This window comes from Rattus rattus, chromosome 4, assembly GCF_011064425.1.
Source record: "Rattus rattus isolate New Zealand chromosome 4, Rrattus_CSIRO_v1, whole genome shotgun sequence".
In the NCBI taxonomy this organism is placed as follows: domain Eukaryota; kingdom Metazoa; phylum Chordata; class Mammalia; order Rodentia; family Muridae; genus Rattus; species Rattus rattus.
The window spans coordinates 148,496,713-148,512,482 of NC_046157.1; the positions used below are offsets into that span (position 1 = coordinate 148,496,713).

A 15,770-nucleotide genomic window follows, 5' to 3' on the forward strand; every position below is an offset into this window, starting at 1 on the left:
CCAGGCCATGCAACAGAAACTGTTTATTGAAACCTCAGTTCTATAAAAGCATGAAAACCCAGATACAAAGCAGTGGCACCCAGAGAGGCCTGTGAAGAGAACACCCAAAAAGGCAGAGTGGGAAGCCTTGGAGCAGGATGCTATGGTTGGAAGACAAAGGAACAAGGTTAAAGGACCCAGCAATTCTTGGATATGACAAATGTGTCCAAGGGACAGGTGTGGCAAGTTTCCCGCCTGGGGGAGCCTTCTGTCCCTCAGCATCTCTCGTCTTGGTTTTCCTGACTCACACATCAGAGATTCACATCGATGCTTTCCCACTCTCCTCACTCACTTCCCACACCTCCCATTTACCTTCCTATCTCTGGAAACTTCAAAGCAGAAATCTACCTCCCTGGGCTTGTGAAGGCAAAGAGATAGGTGATTCTCTGTTATTTGTGGCATGCCTCTGGTCACTGAGCTGACACTGTCCCAGGCACCACTGGTGTCCTAGCCTACTAGCCAGCCTCTGAGGTCTAGGAGAGTGAGTGACCTTGTGCTGCCCCCATAACCCCTTATGCTCCTACCCAGCAGGACAGGGGACTAGCCAAGGGCCCAGAGAGGTAGCAAAAATCTAAATCAAGTTTTCCTCTTCCAGGTTCTCAAGGACTCCCAAACCCTCTTAATGCATTCCTCCGAGCCCTACCTAGCCTGGGAAAATAACAGACTTGAGGCGAGCCAGCTTCATGACACTAAAAAGAGAACACTGCTGGGGCTGGAGGAATGGAGGGGCCACTGGACCCCAGAGCCAGGGTGGGGCCAGGCCATGGGTATGGTAAAAGGGGTGGAAAGGACCAATAGACACCGTACGGTTAGGCTGGTGACAGGCATGGCAATTTGGGGGGTTTCTCTGGAACTTCTGGCAAAAGGGGCATTTGTGGAAAGGAGTAGGTGGGGCAGGAAGGTCTGGAGGAGGCATCAGAGGGGGTGTCAATGGGTCCAGAAGACTGCCCCAGAGCGACGGCAACTCTACACTGTCTTCTGGGCAGCTGGAGACATTAGTCAGGCACTGTGGCACAGGGGCAGGTATGCAGGGCTGCAAGAGGTTCTTGGGGACCAGTGTGAGTTCAGGAGGACTTGGTGAGGGGCTGGAGGACAGCCCCAAGGACTGGTGTATCACAGCCACGGATGCCACAGCCAGGGCCACGCTGCTCACATATGCCACGGCTAACAGGCAGGACAGCTGCAGGAGAGAAGATAAAAACAAAAAACAAAACATCAGGCTGTTGACTGTCTGTAGCTATTCCCTACTCCTAGTCTCTCAAGTTGAAGTTCTATGTAGCTCCCTTTGCCTCCGCCCTCCCATCTATTCTCAACTTCTTCTGAGCCTTTCAGAATTTGTTTTTCAACACACACACACACACACACACACACACACAGAGAGAGAGAGAGAGAGAGAAAGAGAGAGAGAGAGAGAGAGAGAGAGAGAGGCACTCACATGTGCTTATCCAAACCTACTCAAGCCCCTCTTCTTCATAACCCCTTCTCACCTTTACCAGCCGCTGGCAGAGGGAGCCCAGAGACAGCTGCCATGTTGGCTGCTCCAGCAGCACACACAGGTCTGTGTAGGTGTACCAGCCCCGCCGCCGTCCTTGCTGCTCAGCCACACTAATAGGAAGAGATGATGGGTTGGGGACTCTCTGCAGTTAGCCCAGGGGAACTTTTAACCTTGCGGGACCCATCAGAAACACTAAGGAGCTGGCTAAATGCATGGATCTTTAGGCTTCTCACTGACCCAGAAGGTGAGACCAAGACCTAAATTAAATAAGTTGCTCACACCACCAAAGGAGGGCAGAGGAGTTAGGCAATGACCACTTTGAGCAATTCCTTCTCTTCTCTTCTCATCTCTAGCCCCTATGGTACACAGATCTTATCTCTAGCCCCTATGGTACACAGATCTTATCTCTAGCCCCTATGGTACACAGATCTTATCTCTAGCCCCTATGGTACACAGATCTTATCTCTAGCCCCTATGGCTTTTGCCTAGGCCTCTGAATGTCTCAAACCCCTCTTACTAATTCCCAGAACTCACCAGCTCTCCAGCCAACTCAGTACCTCAAAGATCTCCCGAGGATCAGTGTAGAGACGCCAGTCCTGTGTGCAAGAAAAAAGACGGGCATGGTAATTCATTTTTATGATACCAGTACTTGGAAGGTTGAAGCAATTGTACCGCAAGTTACAGGCCAGCTTGGGCTACAAAGTGAGTTCTAGGCCAGCCAGAACTATAGGATAAGGCGACTTCAACAAACCTAAATAAATAAGAACAGAAAAGAGCTACAGTAACGTTAGCCACAAGCCACCTGACATGATCAGACAGCTACACCACCAGCCAATAAGATGTGCTAGCTACTCTCCAAAGAGCTTTCGCATATTGTATTGTGCTATCACACCAACCTGACCACAAGTTATTCCCTCTATAAAGTGCAAGTGGAGAAAATAAACCTAAGAAGGCCAGTGTCCATATGGAGCTCAAAACCTAAGGCAGAAAAGGTTCGAGGGCAAATATTCAGAGGCTAATACTACAGGTTCTGCCTCAAAGTGTGTCCTTGGAGGAGGAGGAAAAAACCCTCTACTTTGAGACTCATTGCTTCAGGAACCTCTAGACTAGTCCTGAAAGGACAGGAAAGGGAGAGTCTACCAAAAACACAAGGACAGACATGCAAAGCCAGGTGCAGCATGTTCATCTATAATCGGCAGGGAGACAAAAGCAGGAGAAGGAACAGAAGGCTCATCACGAGGTCAAGACCAGCCTTGTCTACACAATGAGTTCTAGGTCAGCCTGATTTAAAATGTATTAAGAGACAGGGTCTGGGGACTGGAGAGATAGCTCAGTGGTTAAGAGCACCGACTGCTCTTCCAGAGGTCCTGAGTTCAATTCCCAGTGACCACATGGTGGCTCACAACCATCTGTAATGAGATCTGATGCCCTCTTCTGGTGTGTCTGAAGAGACAGTTTCAGTGTACTCATATACAGAAACACATCTTTGAAAAAAAAAAAAGAGAGAGAGAAAGAAGAGAGAGAGAGAGAGAGAGAGAGAGAGAGACAGGGTCTGACGATGTAGCCCTAACTGTCCTGAAATGGACCAGGCTGGCTTCAAACACACAGAGGTCTGCCTGGGGTTAAAGACATGCAGCCAGGGGGTGGGGAGGATGGATGGAGCTCAGTCGCTATCTCCGTTAGTAAATACCTTGTATGGAAGCATGAGAAACCGAGATCCCTAGAACCCATGTAAAAGAAGTGGGCATGGTAGCATGCACTTACAGTCTCAACACTAAGGAGACAAAGACAAGCAGATCCCCTAGACTCACTGGTCTGCCAGCCAGCCTAACCTACTCTGAGTATCAGGCTAAATAAAGAGACCCTACTTCAAAAAGCAAGGCAGACAAGTCCTCAGGAAAACACCCAAGTTTATCTTGTCTACACACACTCACTCATACACACACACACACACACAGAGAGAGAGAGAGAGAGAGAGAGAGAGAGAGAGAGAGAGAACAGAAAGCTGAGAGAGAACAAAGAATGAAGGAACATAAAGGCAGATGAGAAGCTAAGTGGCGGTAGTACACACCTCTAATCCCAGCACTCGGGAGGATCTCTGAATTCAAGGTCAGCCTAGTCCACAGAGAGAGTTTTAGGGCAGTCAGGGCTACACAGAGAAACCCTGTCTCAAAAACAAAGCAAAACAAACAAAACCAACCAAAGACAGATGAGAGAAGAATCACTCACCATGGCACTCAGAAAGCTCCTTTCCAAGGCATTGAGAGTAGGCACAGCAACTCCCCCAGCAGCTCCCCATTCATCATTGAAGACCTCCTCTTCCTCCCCTTCATCATAAAGGTATTTACTGGCCACCATCTACAGAGAAGCCGGGAATGGCATCAGTGGAGTTCATACCTGGTGCTTGGCTCACCAGGAAGATAAAAGGAGTATCTTACCATGGAGATCAGAAACAAATCAGAAGATGACACGTGCTGCAGGTAATCTGGGTTTCGGTGCCGGAGTCGCTCAATGTACACCAGAGCTAACATCATAGCACAAGGGGAGATGCACGCCTCCCTGGGAGGTAGAAAGGATCAGTAATTAAACCCAAGGGCCCTTCAGCTCCTCCAACTCTCAAGATGCTCATTACCCTTTCTCTTTAGAGACAATAACATCCCACGCCCAATCTCATTATATCCCCTCGAACCCAGGCTCACCGGGACACGTGGGCTACATATTTTTTCTGGAGTCGGCGAATAGGACTGGGTGCTGCCTTCTGAAGAAGTTCCACAGTAATGTCTGCAAGGAGATAGGGGGGCAGAATAAACAGCTCCAGCATACACAGCAGTCCCCACTACTGTCAGGGAAGGCCTAGGGGACACGACTGTCACTAAAACTAGAAACCAAATTCTCCTAAGATGGGAGAGGGAACTGATGAAACAGGCCTGCAATCTCAAAACTCAAGCCATGAAGGCAGAGGGATTACCACAAGGTAGAGGCCACCCAGATCTATACAGTGAGTTCCAGGCTACTCAGATCTATGCAGTAAGATACTCTCTCAACCCTTCAGCCCTTGATTTTCCCACCATACCCCACCCCCAAATTCTAAGTGGATAAAAGCCCATTCCAAGGGTGACTCTCAGCTTTTTTCAGCAGAAAGTCTTGCTTTTCTACTAAGTTACTCATGTTTATCTTCCCCTAATGTTTGAGAAGTGTGCCTCGTTTATGTGAGAAATGGGTAACATGTATTCTTAGGAAACTTAAATTTCTGACCTATAAATCAAATGGGGAAGTAGAACTTGGGATAGAGCTCTGTGGTAGAATGCTCGCCGAGTACACACAAAGCCCTAAAAATAAGTGACTGCAATTTATGAGCTGTTTTTACTCATGTGGGCTAAAAGAATTTGAAACATGGCCTGCATTGTCAAACCAAGTACCAACCAAGCTAGTAATAATGAGACACAGTGCAGCTCAGAAGGGCAAACCTCCAGGCATTTGGGTGACTATGACAACCCAGTCCTCCAAGTTTCCACTTGCTCAGTCACACACACACACACACACACACACACACACACACACACACACACACACACACACACACAGACACACACACAGCCTAACCTGCCACAGGACTGGAGAGCTCCTCCAGGCTGCAGTCTGTCTCCAAGTCCCAGCCATAATAGAGTCTCCTTCGGATTCGAGCGCTCAGCTTTTGGTGTCCTGGAAGAAACTGAAACAGGGCCAGGAGTAGTGGAGGGTGAACAGGGAAGGGTTTGGTGGAAATCCAGGGTATGCCACTGGGCCTATACTCTACCCAGCCCCGAGTTCCCAGGATCATTTGCTAATGGCAGCCTAGTTTTGTCCACAGGGAAAGACAATTTCACCCTGCCCCTGCCATCACTGAGGGCTCCCAGTAAAAGACTAGACAATTAGAAATCAGATGGACCCCAGTCTAATCACTAGCCGTTCCCCTCTTATAACCTGAGGCTTTGCCTTCAGGCCCAGGCGGCATGGGTTTCCAAGTGGGCATGCTCTCAACAGTCGCCCAAAACAGAGCATAGCAAGTAAGAGTTCCCATTCCACTCGGGTCTGGAGGAGAACGCCCAGGAGTTCCGACTCCCAAAGGCAGAGAACAGGAGGACTGCGCTCTCACCGTGAAGTCCTGGAAACCAGAGAGGGAGAAGGTGCCTTCTTCGTCCAGTAGGAGCCCAGCCAGGTCCATCGCCCCTGTCAGCTGCCACCCTGAGAAGGTGGAAGGGAAGGGAAGGAATCGTAAGTGACCTGTAGAGCCGTCCTCACCCGTAGGCCCACCTCTCCCGAAAGGGCCGCCGCCCTTCTCGCAGGCAGCCGTGGGACGCCTCTTCCTGTTCCGCGTGCGACTGGGCCTCCCCAGCGCCCGATGACACGCGCGGCGCTCACCAGGCAAACTGGGAGGTATGAGGCTCAGAAGTGTTCTCAGCCCCTGCCGTGTCCGCCCGGCGTTTATAAGCTGCGGGAGTGTCGCGGACGAATCCGCACGCCCAGCAGGAAGCGCCTCCTGCCCTGCCCAACCTCCTGCCGAGCACAGGGGATGAATTGGGATACCATTCCCAGGGGACCGCGACACACCGAGGGTGAACGCGCCGACCAGACTTTGGGGTCGTGGTACAGATATTAACTAGCTTAACACAGAGGCAACACGAGATTGTTTTCCAGGTTTTAGGGAAGGCGCACTCAATCAGCAATGCACAGGAAAGATAAACAAGAAACTTACCCGTGGGAGAACTGTGAACAAGGTGGAAGGGAATCTGTTGAACCTTTACGCCCCTTAGAAGTTTGAAATTGTAAAACTCGAATACATACTGTATTTTGTAGGGTTACTCCAGCAATTAAATGATCTCAAAAGATATGAAGCCTCAATGTACGATGTTAAACAAGTCTCCCCAAAGTAAACAGCTCCTGGAATGTTTTATTTTCAAACACGCCTTCCACCCAATTTGCCGCTGAAAGATTTGGGGAAGAAAGAGGGCCGACGCTCGAAGAAGGAAGAAGCAACTTTTCGAAGTTGGTGAAGCTGCTTTGAAGTCATTAATGTCACGCGCTGGTGTTTGTTTATCCGCGGAGGGGAGGGGAATGGAGGCGAAAAGGGTTGAGTAATGGGGATGGCACCGCCCTTCCCGGTCTCAAGCAGATCCTAGCCAAGATCCTGGGGACCTGGAAGCCCACTTCCTTCGGTCGGAGCCTCACGGGAGATCTCTAGTGGCCCTGTAAACACCGGGAAAAGACCTCAGGCTGAGAAGCCTCGACGCCCGCCCCGGGTCACCACTCCAGCACCCTGGAAGCACAACTTCGTGGGTGCAGGATCACGGCAGCTGCCACCGCGCATGCGTGGGCCTCCCATCCGGGCTGTTAGGGCACATCACATGACAGCGCGCTCGGTCACGTGACACTTGACCGCAGGTTTTTTTGCTCGCCCGGGCGTGCGCCCCCTTCCGTCTGACGCGCCCTCGGCGGCGGCCGCGCAGCCCTGGCTCCTCGCGGGCTCGGGCAGCGGCTGCGGCGCGGTGATGGCAAGCAGCGGTGGCGGTAACACCGGCGCGGGTGGCACCTCGGGGCTGGGCCTGGGCTTGGGGCTGGGCCTCAGCATGGGTGAGGCCACCGGCGACGCGGAGGAGGAGGCGGCCGCAGCCGAGGCAGTGGGACGCCTGGCTACGTCCCTGTGGCTGCGGCTCCGTGGCTGGGAGGCGGTGCTGGCGGCTGCACAGCGACTGCTGGTATGGGAGAAGCCGCTGCACAGCCTGGTCACGGCGGCCACACTCAACGGCCTCTTCTGGTAACGGCCGCGGAGGAGGGGGCGGGGCCGGGTTGCGCGGGAGAGCGGGGGCGGGAGGACCGGGTGCTCACCTCCTTTCGAGGGCTGTCAGCGTCTGGGGTGGTGATCCTGCACCAGGTTGCCCCATTTCTTAGTCTTTTAGTGACAGGCAAGGCTTAGAGGGCCATCTCCCCATCAGTGGGTCTTTCTGTGATTTTCGATGGATTTGGGAGCTCTCACCCACTGTCTGCTGAGATGACTGTCTCCCTAAGGTTGTTGTCTTCGTCGTCCCTTCGGCCCTTCTTCCTGCTCAGCATATCACTTTTGACCTATTTTCTCCTGGATCTCTGGCATCCTCGCTTTCTCCCTGACGTTTCAGGTGAGTTTCTTCATTCCACATGCACTATTGTGCACCTGCCCTGTGCATCTCCCTGCTACTTGAGGGAAGGCACAGCAAGGCCATTTATCACCTAAGGCATCCTCCATGCCCTTCTGTGTTTGTTTTAAAGAAAATTGCCTGAAATGAGAATTGTTTCTTTCCCAAAAATAATGTTCTTGTGAGTTTAGTAGTCAAAACTATAGCGTATTTAAAGCTAGGTGTGGTGATGCATACCTTTAATCCCAGCACTCAGGAGACGGAGGCGGAGGGAATCTCTGGGAGTTCTAGGCTAACTTGGTCTATGCTCGGAATTCCAGGCCTGCCAGAGCTACATTGTGAGACATTGTTTCAATAAATAAAAGAGTGTGGAGCTTGTAGCTGAAGCACCTGGGTCCTATTCACTACCCTTCCCTTTGTGAGCAGCATGTATGGCCTTGTAAAAAGTTGCAAAAGTGTTGGGCGTGATGGGCTTGGTGCCACCCACCTGCCTTTAATCCCAGAATTTGGGAGGCAGAGGCAGGCAGATCTCTAGGCCATCTGGGTCTACAGAGTGGGAACCAGCCAGAACTATACAGAGAAACCTTGTCAAAGAGAAGGAAGGAAGGAAGAATTGTAGAAACAGAGAAATTACAGAGAGAGATGGTTAAATGAGAGAACATGATAGGAGTTGCTTTCCTATACACTTAATGTGGATCTTGGAACAACTATATATCTGGCCGTGTATGAATTACTTGGGACGCAAATGTATAAAGTGTGGGGTCCTGTGTTTGATAAAGGCAGAGTTTAAAGGAGACAAAGGTGGACCTGGTGGCACAGGCCTGCCATCCCAGCTTCTTAAGAGTCTGACATAGGAGAGGGTGCAAGTTCAAGGCGTACCCTGGGGATGCTGCTAAGTGGTACAGCATTGCCTAGTATTTGCCCCGGGCTCAATTCCCATAACTACAAAAGGGAAAGACAGGTACAGAAACAACATGTCATACAGCTGCCTGTTGGTGTATGAAGGAAATACTCTGGACCTCGTGTAGTGTGGTTCATGCCTGTGAGCAAGAGACAGGAGGATTACTAAAAATTTGAGACCAAAGAATGCTAAAGAGAGGCAGCTCTTTCTGACTTTGAATCTGTCTCTAAATGCCTCTTGAATGCTTAATTTACTCCCACCCCCTTTTCTCCATAGCACCACCCCCTGAAGAACCGCACTCCGACAGGTGAGTATAGGCCACCTTTTAAAGAAGATGCCCAAATGTGGTCTGCTTGCTGTGCTCAGCTTAGAGGAGCAGGAATGTGGCTTTTGCAGGCCTAGGCCCCGTGTAGCGAAGGGACTTATAGCAAGCAAAAGCATGCTTGGCTCTAGACTTCTTTCTATGCAGATGCTGTTTCTTCTCCTGTGGAGGTAGAGGGTTGCGTACCCTGGGGATTTACTTCCCAGGACTAGGATGACTTCCTTTGGGGGAGGTGGGGTTTTCCAGATTTCCAGATTGAAGATCTCATCAGCAGTCTCAAAGTGATTTGAGTGTCTTAGCTGGTTTCTGAGGCTTCCAGGGGTCATATCATGTCTCCCCAGTGAGGGTGCGGGGTCAGGCGCCCAGCCGCACCTGCTGAGTGTGCCCGAGTTGTGCAGATACCTGGCTGAGAGCTGGCTCACCTTCCAGATTCACCTGCAAGAGCTGTTGCAGTACAAGAGGCAGAATCCAGCTCAGGTAAACCTCATCCCACAATGGTTGCAGGAGCCAGGGGCTGGGAGAGGAGTGACATGCACAGTGTCGATTGTAAATTTCTTCAGTCAGTTCCCATTTTTTCTACCAGATAAATAATAGTTTCTTCCCCTGATGATTGTGCACATGGTTTAAGCCTAGTGTTCTTCATAGACCCTGTGCTCTTCTCTGCAGTTCTGTGCTCGAGTCTGTTCTGGCTGTGCTGTGCTAGCTGTGTTGGGACACTATGTTCCAGGAATTATGATTTCCTACATTGTCTGTGAGTAGACTCATCCCTGCTGTTTCCACAGCCCTTCCTGTTCTTCTTTCCCTGGGTTGACCCAAAGGGAAGACTGCATTTTCTTTGTTAGATAGCCATCTGGGGAGGAGAGTACTAGGTGAGGGAAGAGGTTGTCACTGCCTTAGAAAAGGATGTTCAGGGGTTGGGGATTTAGCTCAGTGGTAGGCGCTTGCCTAGGGCGCAAGGCCCTGGGTTGATCCAACTCGGAAAAAAAAAAAAGCATTTAGAAAAGGATGTTCAGACCTACCTGTTTAGGAGACAATTTGGATGTAGGTTCCTGGGCAAGTGGCCTACTGAGCTCTGAGTGGACTTTCTAACCCATAGTGCTAAGTATCCTGCTGTGGCCCCTGGTGGTTTATCATGAATTGATCCAGAGGATGTATACTCGCCTGGAGCCCTTGCTCATGCAGCTGGACTACAGTATGAAGGCAGAAGCCGATGCCCTGCACCACAAACATGACAAGAGAAGTAAGGGATTCTCTTAACCTGGACAGGAGAGGCAGAGAAAGCCTATAGTTTATGGCTCATAGTGTGTCCTGGAATTTAAATCATTTCCAGTTCCTTAGCCGTATTTATCACTACCATTATCTTTGCTCATCGTTGCTTTATTGCCCTTCTCTAGAGCGGCAAGGGAAGAATGCACCCCCAGCAGGAGATGAGCCACTGGCAGAAACAGAGAGTGAAAGCGAGGCAGAGTTGGCTGGCTTCTCTCCAGTGGTGAGGTCCAGGGACAATGGGGTGTCAAATAGAAGGCCAAAGGGAAGCTGGGTATTGTGATGCACACATGTAATCTTATTTGAGAGGAGGAAGCAGAAGGATCAAGAATTCAAGACCAGCCTGGTTTTCATTATGAGTTTGAGATCAACCAGACTACATAAGACCTCTATCTCCAAAAAAAAGAAAAAGGAAAAGGCAGAGGGAGGGGCGAGAACGTATCTGCTTTAGAGCTACCTGTTCTTAAGTAGTTGGAAACCAGAAGGCTTGAGGGTAAAGTGTGCTTATCCCTGAATGTTGGATTCATCCTGTTTATCCTGCAGGTGGATGTGAAGAAAACAGCCCTGGCCTTGGCTATTACAGACTCTGAGCTGTCAGATGAGGAGGCCTCTATCTTAGAGAGCGGTGGTTTCTCTGTCTCTCGGGCCACCACCCCACAACTGACAGATGTTTCTGAGGGTATGAGCAGTCTTTTGCCCCTCTTTATCTTCCTGCTCCCTGTTACTGAGTTGTTTCGAACTGTGATCTCTGAGTTCCAGAAATGCTTCCTGTAACAAAGATTCTCTAATCCTACCCTAAGCTCCCAAGAACCTTAGCTCCCTCTTCTTTGCTTGCTTTGTGTGTTTGGTTGTTTTTAGATCTGTTTATTGTATGTGTATGACTATTTGGCCTGTATAATGTGTGCACACCATACGGATACCTGGTGCCTGCAAATGTCAGAGGATCAGGGCATCTGATCGCCTAGAGCTGGAGTTATGGATTGTGAGCCCCCATATGATTACTGGGGATTGAACCTGGGTCCTCTGCAAGAGCAGCAAGTGCTCTTAACCACTAAGCCATCTCTTCAGCTCTGCTTTGCTTTTTGAGAAAGGATCTTAGTCTAGGCTTGCTTTGAACTCTATTTGTAGCAGCAGATGACCTGAACTCCTGGTCCCTCCTCCCCACACCCTCAAATGCTGGGATTACAATAGGCATGCACCATGGGGCAGCTTCCCAAGTTATCATGAACTTACTGACTTTTGTGGCCAGTTAGAGAAAGCGGCTTATTCTTAACTCTTTATTCTCTGCACAGATTTGGACCAGCAGAGCCTACCAAGTGAGCCAGAAGAGGCTCTGAGCCGGGAACTAGGGGAGGGGGAGGAGACAGAGCTGGCCCCTCCTGAAGACCTGCTAAGTGCTCCTCCGGCCCTCTCGAAGCAAGCCCTGGATACTGAAGAGGAGGGGGCTGCAGACAAGGAAACCTTGCTTCAGCTCTCATCCCCGCTTCACTTTGTGAATACGCACTTCAATGGGGCAGGGTCCCCCCAGGAAGGAGTGAAATGCCCTCCTGGAGGACCAGTGGAGACCCTGAGCCCAGAGGCAGTGAGTGGTGACCTAATGGCTCCATCCAGCACCCTCTCACCCCAACTATGCCTTCCTGAAAGTGGTCCAGTTACCCTCCTCTCTCCCTCTGTGCTCCCATCCCTTCCCCAGGACTCACCTCAAGCCCTGACTGCTCCTGAGGAGGAAGAGGCACTCACCACTGAGGACTTTGAGTTGCTGGATCAGGGGGAGCTGGAGCAGCTGAATGCAGAGCTGGGCTTGGGACCAGAGATGCCCCCAAAGCCCCCTGATGCTCTGCCTCCTCCTCCCCTGGGGCCAGACAGCCATTCTCTGGTACAGTCAGACCAAGAGGCTCATGCAGTGGTTGAGCCATGAGCCATGGCAGAATGAGCTGCAGGCACACTAGGGCTTCCTGACTAGGCATGTCACATTTTCTCCTCTCCCTACCAGTCCGGGGAGAGAGGCACTGTGTGGGAAAGCTGGCTGTCCTGGAAGCCAGCCCACTCTGCCTGCCTGCCTGCTGTCCTGGGACCTGGTATAATACCAAGCCCAGGATTGGTTTTATGTCTGTAAATAATTTTCCATTTGGGTTAGTGGACGTGATGAAGGCTAGGGACATCCTTCCTAGCCTGCAGTTGCTTCCCTGCCTCATCCCTTCTCATTCTACTGTGTCCCAAGCCCTGGTGGTCTACCTTTTCCTTTTCTTCCTATCCTCAGGGACCTGTGCTGCTCCACCCTCATGTCCCACTTGGTTGTTTAGTTGAGGCACTTTATAATTTTCTCTACTGTCCCACCTCCCCTTGGCTAAGACCCTGCTGTGTCCTGTCCTTCGCAGCCTGATCCCCACTCTTTGCCACCTCCTCTTTTCTCACAGGCGCTGGCCAAGTTTTAGGGCAGGTTCTCTTCTGAGGAGACTGGGTGGTGTCAGGCCAGCAGTGCTGTGCTTGGGTCACTGTCACCTTGAACCTGCACTGTACCTTGCCCAGTTCAACCCTCATGATGCAGAACAGCAGGGTCCCATAGCACTTTGCCAGCACTGAGGATGGCATGTTCTCTCTCCTTTTGAGGTGAGGGACTTCCTTCTGTATTAGAGAGGAAGAACAAAACCTACTCGTCTGGACCACAGTTGAGACTCCCAGCCAGGGTCTAAAGTGGATAGTAAGATCTCTCTGTAGGTGTTAACTGGAAAAATAAACTGTTGATTGGCTAGAACCGCTGCCTGTCTGCCTGCTTGTCTCACTGTGAGCTGTGCTGACTCCCACACTGCACTTTGTCCCCTTCTCTCCCTTATGCCCTTCATCCCAGTACAGCCTCTCTTGGTTACTTTCCCTGTAAAAGCCAGAGGCAGGGATTATCCTGACAACCCTACCTACTCCTCAGTCATCTTCCGTGACTGATCCACAGTGAGATTTAGCATGTGTGAATAAATTACATGCTGGAGCAAATTGCCTTGTCTTTTCCCGGTCAGTGGAACATGGAGCTGTGATTACCGTTTCCTACTACGTGCCTTTAATATTGTTTGTATAGGTCACATATCTACATGCTAACAACTCAATTGTCTGTACTAGGGCCACTAACCAGCAATGGTTATATAAACTGATTAAAGGCCAAGGGACTAAAATAGTATCCAAGATTTTTTAAAGTATATGTTCTTAGCACTGTTCTAAGTTACTTTATTATTTTTTTGTTTGGTTGGGTTTTTTTTTTTTCAGAGACAGGCTTTCTCTGTGTAGTTCCATCAACTTTTAAAATGAATTGTCTTACTGCTAAACCAGAGTAGCTCACATTTGTAATCCAAACAGTTGGGAAACTGAGGCAAGGTGATTGAGAGCTTCAGGCTACCCTGGTCTACTGAGAGAGAAGACACTATCTCAAAGCAAAAGCCCACCACAATGAAAAATATTGCTATCAACTTCACTTTTTAAACACAGCTTAATTTCTTGAGGGCCACACAGGCTCAATGAATGGAGCCATGATTCAACCCAGTGAGTGATGCTAGCAAACATCGTAAGCTCCTGTCCAGTAATGGGCACACACAGGAAGAAGGCTGCAACTGAAAAAAACCAATCCAGTGTCTTAGTTTTGTAGAAAGTGGACTCCTGTTGCCCTTCTACTTTGGCGAACAGCTTAGAACAGAGCAAATAGTTGCTTAGTGAGTTCATGCCCTCAACCTTTAGCTGCAAGTACAATGTCAAATGTTAATTGTCTTTGAGAATGACTTCTATCCAGGTGTGTCCTGATGTATCCCAGAAGTGAGAGACATTTTCTCATGTTGGATATTTGAGAGAGAATCAGTGTTGAGTGAGGCCTGGTCTGTGCTGTTGAAGGAACATGAACTAATACAGAGATTTTCATTTCTGAAGAGAATGAAAAAACAGGTCTAACCAATAAATAGTCAGATCCAAAAGGAAATAACTAATTAGAAAGTATTGTTGCCTTAACTCATTTCCTTATTGGGCTCTAAAGTTTGGACTTAGAACTGAAACCCTAGGGGCTGGAGAGATGGCTCAGTGGCTAAAGGCACTGACTGCTCTTCTAAGGATCGTGAGTTCAATTCCCAGCAACCCACATGGTGGCTCACAACCATCTGTAATGAGATCTGATGGCCTCTTCTGGTGTGTCTGAAGACAGTGACAGTGTATTCACATGCATAAAATAAATCTTTTTTTTTAAAAAAGAAAAACCTGACTTCCTATAGCTAGATCAAAATATTGAAGTAGGTCAGCGGTCTGTGTCACCCCTCACATTTACCATTGTCTGATGGTTTCTGCATGTTTTGTTGGTGATAATTTTCACTATCAGATGTCTTGACCAGTTTGTGCTCACCAATGAAAAGCCTGAGGGAAAAAAAGCTTTTCTGTAGTAAAAGAAAAATGAACAGAAATGTGAAACCAATTATTAGACACACACACACACACACACACACACACACACACACACACACACACACACACACACACTCCCAGCACCCAGGAGGGCAAGACTAAAGGACAGGATAGATTGAGGCCAACCTGAGCTATATAAAAGGAAAAACAAAACACAACAAACAAAAAACAAATGAGAAGACTTTGTTACATGGTTTATGTTCAGGGAGGAGATAGTACATTTTAGTTAACTTAATGTATCCAAATACCCAATAGTGTAACTTCTCTGCCTTAATGAAAATGTAGTCTGGAATAAGATAATACTTCTGTGCTATGCCCAAATTAGCATGCTACCAGAGGCTAGGGTGGCTATTGTGTTTATTGGCAAATTAACAGACTTCAAGGGCTGGAGAGACTACCAGAGGTTGGATATTGTAGGCAGAATTCTTGAAGGAACTAAGACTGTTTAGTTCAAAAGTCTTAGTTGGGTTATGTCAACAGCCTTCAAAGTTTTTTTGTCAGATTTCAGAAGGCAGAAATTAATTATTTGGCCATGGATATATAAAAATGCTAGATAGAATTTAGTTTTCTGGCCAAGACACCAGAATCTGATGAGGATGGGGGAAGTGCAGGTTGGTCGTGTTTGTTTCTTGACACAGTGTCTCATGTAGCTCCCCAAGCTAGCCTCTAACTCCTGGTTTTCCAGCCACAGCCTCTGGGAGGACTAGTATTACAGATGTACAACACAAAACAGCAAAAAATAGACGAGATTAGTGATTTTAGCACAGAGCAAGAGCTCTCCCTCTGAACGACATCTCCCAGATGATCTTTAAAGTTACAGTGGTTAAGAGAAATATTATCTGGGGTTGGGATTTGGCTCAGTGGTAGAGCGCTTGCCTACCAAAGTGCAAGGCCCTGGGTTGGGTCCCCAGCTCCAAAAAAAAAAAAAAAAAAAAAAAAAAAAAGAGTAATATTATCATGGAGAAAACATTGTCTCTGCTTCTCTTGACCAACTAAAGCAGTGGTTCTTAACCTGCAGAATGCTGCTACCCTTTGATATAGTTCCCCATGCTGTGCTCCTAACCATAAAATATTTTTCATTGCCACTTCATAACTAATTTTGCTACTGTTACGAATTGTAAATATTTTGCAGATATAGGTTTGCCATGCGGGTTGCAACCCACAGGTTGA

At 49.0% G+C, this 15,770-nt stretch overlaps 2 protein-coding genes across 5 annotated transcripts; one reads left to right on the forward strand and one right to left on the reverse strand.

Annotated features, from left to right (window-relative positions):
- Positions 1–5: 5 nt before the first annotated feature.
- On the reverse strand, positions 6–6,894 carry Cnppd1 (cyclin Pas1/PHO80 domain containing 1). Of its 2 annotated transcripts, none has more exons than XM_032901375.1 (9): positions 6,270–6,894; positions 5,670–5,758; positions 5,138–5,246; positions 4,234–4,315; positions 3,973–4,093; positions 3,764–3,892; positions 2,069–2,130; positions 1,527–1,644; positions 6–1,219 (listed from the first exon to the last, which is right to left on the reverse strand). In XM_032901375.1, the coding sequence occupies exons 2-9, from the start codon at positions 5,736–5,738 to the stop codon at positions 683–685; spliced, it is 1,227 nt and encodes a 408-aa protein (XP_032757266.1). In that variant the 5' UTR covers positions 5,739–5,758; positions 6,270–6,894; the 3' UTR covers positions 6–682. The 2 variants fall into 2 exon arrangements, with proteins under 2 accessions (XP_032757266.1, XP_032757267.1); XM_032901376.1 differs by lacking the exon at positions 6,270–6,894 and adding an exon at positions 5,936–6,233.
- Positions 6,895–6,979: 85 nt separating this feature from the next.
- On the forward strand, positions 6,980–13,160 carry Retreg2 (reticulophagy regulator family member 2). Of its 3 annotated transcripts, XM_032901373.1 has the most exons (10): positions 6,980–7,328; positions 7,580–7,686; positions 8,861–8,891; positions 9,248–9,383; positions 9,573–9,657; positions 10,003–10,146; positions 10,301–10,395; positions 10,716–10,851; positions 11,465–11,754; positions 11,866–13,160. In XM_032901373.1, the coding sequence occupies exons 1-10, from the start codon at positions 7,063–7,065 to the stop codon at positions 12,088–12,090; spliced, it is 1,515 nt and encodes a 504-aa protein (XP_032757264.1). In that variant the 5' UTR covers positions 6,980–7,062; the 3' UTR covers positions 12,091–13,160. The 3 variants fall into 3 exon arrangements, with proteins under 3 accessions (XP_032757264.1, XP_032757263.1, XP_032757265.1); XM_032901372.1 differs by having other exon boundaries at positions 6,982–7,328; positions 11,465–13,160; XM_032901374.1 differs by having other exon boundaries at positions 7,175–7,328; positions 9,336–9,383; positions 11,465–13,160.
- The last annotated feature ends 2,610 nt before the right edge of the window (positions 13,161–15,770 follow it).